The sequence below is a fragment of the Alligator sinensis genome, unplaced genomic scaffold (assembly GCF_000455745.1).
Source record: "Alligator sinensis unplaced genomic scaffold, ASM45574v1 scaffold150_1, whole genome shotgun sequence".
Lineage (NCBI taxonomy): Eukaryota > Metazoa > Chordata > Crocodylia > Alligatoridae > Alligator > Alligator sinensis.
Window position 1 is genome coordinate 5319830 of NW_005841840.1, and position 4888 is coordinate 5324717.

The window sequence follows — 4888 nt, forward strand, 5'->3', positions numbered from 1 at the left end:
CCTTGAGGTAAGCGGCAGCAGCTGCCATGTATGAGCCCCCCCCTCCTCCCCATCCCTCACCATAGCTGCAGAGCTGGCCACGGAGCTGTGCTCTGGCCACATGACAGCCTCCCTCTCCCCCTTCCCTGGGTAGGCAGCCGGATGGCATGTGTGCAGCCCGCACATGGCGAGCACTACCACACTGTGCCCCACATCACTTGCCTGCAAAGTGCCCCCACAGAGGGACACCCTTGCCCTCACCCCTTGGCCCTGCTCCCAGCTGCAGTGTGCTGGCTGGGGCTGGCAGCACCCCCACTCCCTCAGCCCCCAACCATCTTCCCCAGCTCTGCCCCACAGCCCCCAAGCCCCACTTACCTCTATGCTCCACCCCCTGCCCCCATGTGGTGGGCACCACCACACCACATCCCACGTTGCTTGCCTGCAAAGCCCCCCCTGTTTCCCCACAGCTGGCATGCAGCTGCCACCACCCCGCACTGCTGTGGAGCCATGCAGCCATTTATGGGGCATGCTGCTGCATCCAAGCCTCCTGTTTCACCCCCCAGCTGGGTGGCACGTATGTGGCCTGCACATGGTGGCTTCCACCGCACTGCCACTGCCACGACCTGCGCCACTTGCCCACAAAGCCGTGCAGGTGGCTGTGGGACGGTAGCGCAGAGTGCAGTGGCAGAGTTGCAGTGGCGGCCTCCGTGTGCAAACCTCCTGTCAGGCCGGCTGGTGTGTGTGGCCCACAGAGTGGCACCCCTGTTCTCACCCCCTGGCCCTGCTCCTGGGAGTGGGCACAGAGGCACACTCCCCCCCACTTCTTGATCTACACCCCCAGCACCTTCCATTTTCCCCGCCCTGCCCTGCCCCTTCACCTCACACACACTAACCTGCTGGGGTGGGTGTCAGTGTCTGTGTCTGCATGTCTGTGTCTGTGGGTCTGGGGGACTGTTGCAAGGGGCATCAGGAGTGCTGTTGAGACTGGGTGAGGGAGTGCGGGGCACCAGCAGTGCTGGGGGGGGGGAGGGGGCGCTTTAATTTTTATCACGGATTTTGGGTTTTTAATTAGAGAATTTGCAATTTTTAATCAGAGAAAACCAGGATCCCTGGTTATGAGACTATCACAGCTTCCTAGATGTTATTGTTCTGCTTTAGAAATATTTCTCCAAAGAGGCACTGGTGCTGTGCTGTTTATTTTTAATGTCCAGCTGCTATGACATTGATTGAATGTAGACTGGTAGTTGGATAGCCCTTTCCGCTTATGTCACTGGTTCAAATTGGTTGTGACCAAAACTGTTTGATGCCTGTTTAGAAATCTAGATGAGCCATACCGAAGAATGTGAAGTAGTTAACTGTGTTAATCTGAAGTTGGACAGAAGGCAGGGTAGAGATGCATCTGACAGACTATTGATTCTCAACCAGGGTGCCAGGACTCAGGTGCCTATCCCTCCCTGGCTGATCCCTCCTCTCCAATGATTGGGCTCTCTGCAAGGAGATAAGTACTGTAATATATAAATTAGTTTTTGAAATTGCATTCCGTTCAATTCACAAAAGTTACTGAGGTGTGCCTCCAATCAATGAGGGGTGCCTCTAGTCCAAAAAATTTTGAGAACCACTGCGATTGACTGAATCAGAGTTGTATAAGCAGTATTTCTGTACTATTCATCAATGTTAGTGGGGAAGAAAACGAAGAAGAGTAAGCACATCTCCAGCATCTGTCATTTTAGTGGTAGTGTTTAGTGGCCTGTATGAAGTAAATTGGAGATATCTGCTTATACCACAGGAATCCCCAGTGATTCATGCTTTAGTGGTGAGAGAGAGTGGCACCAAAATTGAATGGACATGGATATTGAACAAGCATGTAAATTTCTTCAGTGCAAAGTATTGTTTTGATTGTCATTCTTCATACCTAGTTGCTTCATGTGAATAGGGAGTTTTGTTTGCAAAACAACCTGACCTACAGAATAATGACACATTTTTTTCCTAAAATTTTAGAAGATGACAACATTCCTAAAACATACAGGAGCACTCTTGTACAACTAGGACTCAACAGTATGAAATCTGCCAATATATGCATAGGTCGACCAGTCTTGCTTACCAGTGAAGATGGAAAACAAGAGGTGTGATTACTTTTCTTATTTAGCATGAATAAGACAATCTTATATGATTAAATGATGTATTTTAGTTGTTGGGTTTAGGTTGCAAGGGTGGGAGGGTTTAGTGATTTAAATCCAGTGGATTTAGGTCTCCATGCAATTCAATGCCATTGCTCATTTCCCATGAGGGTTGAAAAAGGAGAAGAATTGTGTATCTGGGTGCTTTTGCACACCACCCAATTGCTGCATGCCTGGATTTATCCAGTGCCATTAATTGATTAAAAATACTAAACATTATTTCCTCCTATTTAGTTTTTAACAGAAGAAATGAGTCCCCACTTTTTATAGCGTACTCCCTAGATAGCATAATGTATGCTTTTTCAATTGTCTACTTATTCTTCAATTTCAACTTAGATTACCAGTGGAGTTTTCCTTGGCATTGTCGAAATGAAATTCTCCTGTTAAAAACATTTTGGTTCATTCTTAAGTCGTAGTACTACTGTACGTAGTTTCTTGATTCCAAGGCAAAATTTTCCCCCTCATTTAACATGAGGAGGGGGGAGGTCCCTTGTCTTGGAATTGAGTATGGGGTGGGGGGCAGGTCAGGATTGGAGTCACAGCTGCTGCCTGCTTCACCACTGCCCTTGAAGCCTCAGTTCATGGTCTCCCTCTCTGCACCCCTCTCTTCTTTCCCTCTAGTGCCAGCACTGCCCAAGCTTTGCTCAGATGCCATCATGCTGGCCCTGTACTGCTGATATGGGGATAGACTGGTGTTGTGCCACAGGCTGCATCAGGGACAGAACCTGCCAGCACCAAAGCAAGGGTAGGGGGTTGGAGGGGGGTGGTTGTGGAGAGGAGGGGCAGAGGCTCTAGGGAAGGGAAGAACTGGGGAGTGGGGGCAGGCAGGGGCCTGTGGCTGGTTGGGGGGGCAAAAAGTGGTAGGGAGCAGATTAGATGAGACAAGCTGCCTGCCCCCTGTGTCCCTACTGATTCCCTATTGCCTGTCCTCCACTCCTGCCTGATCCCCACTGCTTGCCCCCCTACCACTGCTTTCTCTGCTGCCGTGGTGGTGGGAACAAATTTCAGATGACCCTCCAATAATTAGATTTTATACTTGGAAAATTATAACAAATGTATACATTTTCCATATATAGAATTTAATTACTTGTGGGGGGGGGTAGTCATCTTGGATTTGGGTAAATAGGGTAACTGCTTAGCATCTTAACTGTTTGTGATTCATTATATTTTGATCCATTCTTTAATCCCTTGTGGAGTTTGAGTTTAAAAGTTCACCTTCAGAATTAAGAATTGGAGGGAGGGGGAAAGCTCTTAAATTACCAATTGTTTGTTTGTTTGATTGATTGAAACTTTCTCTAGGTCTGTACTGCTTGGCCCATTGCAGGCTTCTCAGGAGGAAAAATTGGCTTGAGTGGAATCACTCAGAAGAATTTGGTCGTGAAACCTGGTGATGTAGTCACTGTCCAGCCTGTGGTCGGTGCAGTGGTACAGGCAGAAGAAATCTACGTTAAGCTGAGGTTTGGAATTTTTCTGTGAATGCTAGCTACTGGTAGCCATAGAAATCTGTTTTGTAGAGATCCAAATCTGCTAGATGCACCTTTACTTTCCATTTGAATGGGACTGCAAGTGTGAATGAAGTTAAACACATTGGTAAATGTTCACAGGATTGTTGGTTGTAGCCATGTTGGTCTAAGGACATAGGCCTTAGATCAGGTCTTAGACACCACCAGGTTCTTTGGGTAGATGTGATATCTTTTATTAGATTAACTAAATAGTTGGAAAAATATTCTTTGCAAGCTTTTGGGCACAAACACCCTTCGTCAGGGATCAGGAGACTGCTGGTGTTCTGTGTCTTCTGAGGTAGAAAAGAAGCTAATTTACAACATTCAGATCTGTGAAAATACAGATGAGTGGACGTTTAGAAGACAATGGGTAGAAATAGGAGGGGAAGGAGTGAAGGGAGGGAAACATGTGAAGGAATACAAGTGGTCAGCTGGAGGCAGGGTATCTGAGGCATCAGGCAGATTGTAATTTGTCATAAATCCAATGTCTATATTAAGTCCATGGTTTTTTGTATCCAGTAGATTTATGAAGTACAGTTCATAGGCTTGTCTATGAAAGGTGTTTTGTAAGTTCCCTTTGAGGATTAGACCCGAGAGATGAGAGGAGGGAGTGATTGCCTTGTAAGAAATGTGTACCCACTGGTAATTGGATATTTTTGTCTTTGATGGATTTTCGCTGTGTATTAATTCTGGTACGTAGTGAATCCCAGCGAAATGCACACCATTAGTTATGACCAGGGATCCTGGTTTTTTCTGATTAAAAATTGCAAATTCTCTGATTAAAAACCCCAAATCTGTGATAAAAATTAAAGGGCCTGCCCCCAGCCCCCCCACCAGCAGTGCTAGTGCACTGCACTTCCTCCCCCCTCTCCACCCCCCCAGTCTCAGTAGCCCTCCTGATGCCTCTTGCAACAGCCCCCCAGACCAGACATGCAGACACAGACACTGACAACCACCCCAGCAGGTAAGTGTGTGTGGGGGGAAAGGGAAGGTGCTGGGGGGTAGATCAAGAACGGGGGGAGTGTGCCCACTCCCAGGAGAAGGGCTGGGGGGTGAGGGCAGGGGTGCCACTCTGTGGGCCACACATGTCAGCCGGCCTGACAGGAGGTTCGTACATGGAGGCTGCCACTGTGCGCTGCCATCCCACAGCCACCCTAATGGCTTTGTGGGCAAGTGGTGCAGGGCATAGCAGCAGCAGTGCGATGGCAACCACCATGTGCGGGCCACGTA

The 4888-nt window shown here is 48.2% G+C and overlaps 1 protein-coding gene across 5 annotated transcripts in view; it reads left to right on the forward strand.

The window, feature by feature from the left end:
• Window positions 1-1977: 1977 nt before the first annotated feature.
• The window catches only part of SPATA5 (spermatogenesis associated 5), a 328502-nt gene continuing 325591 nt past the window's right edge, over window positions 1978-4888 (forward strand). For 3 of the 5 annotated variants that reach the window (XM_025204765.1, XM_025204785.1, XM_006015625.3), the window contains exons 1-2: window positions 1978-2102; window positions 3456-3613. In XM_025204765.1, the coding sequence (XP_025060550.1) occupies window positions 2037-2102; window positions 3456-3613 (224 nt within the window). In that variant the 5' untranslated portion in view covers window positions 1978-2036. Of the gene's footprint in view, window positions 2103-2777; window positions 2902-3455; window positions 3614-4888 lie in introns of all 5 variants that reach the window. The other 2 variants (XM_025204774.1, XM_025204780.1) reach the window with 2 other exon arrangements.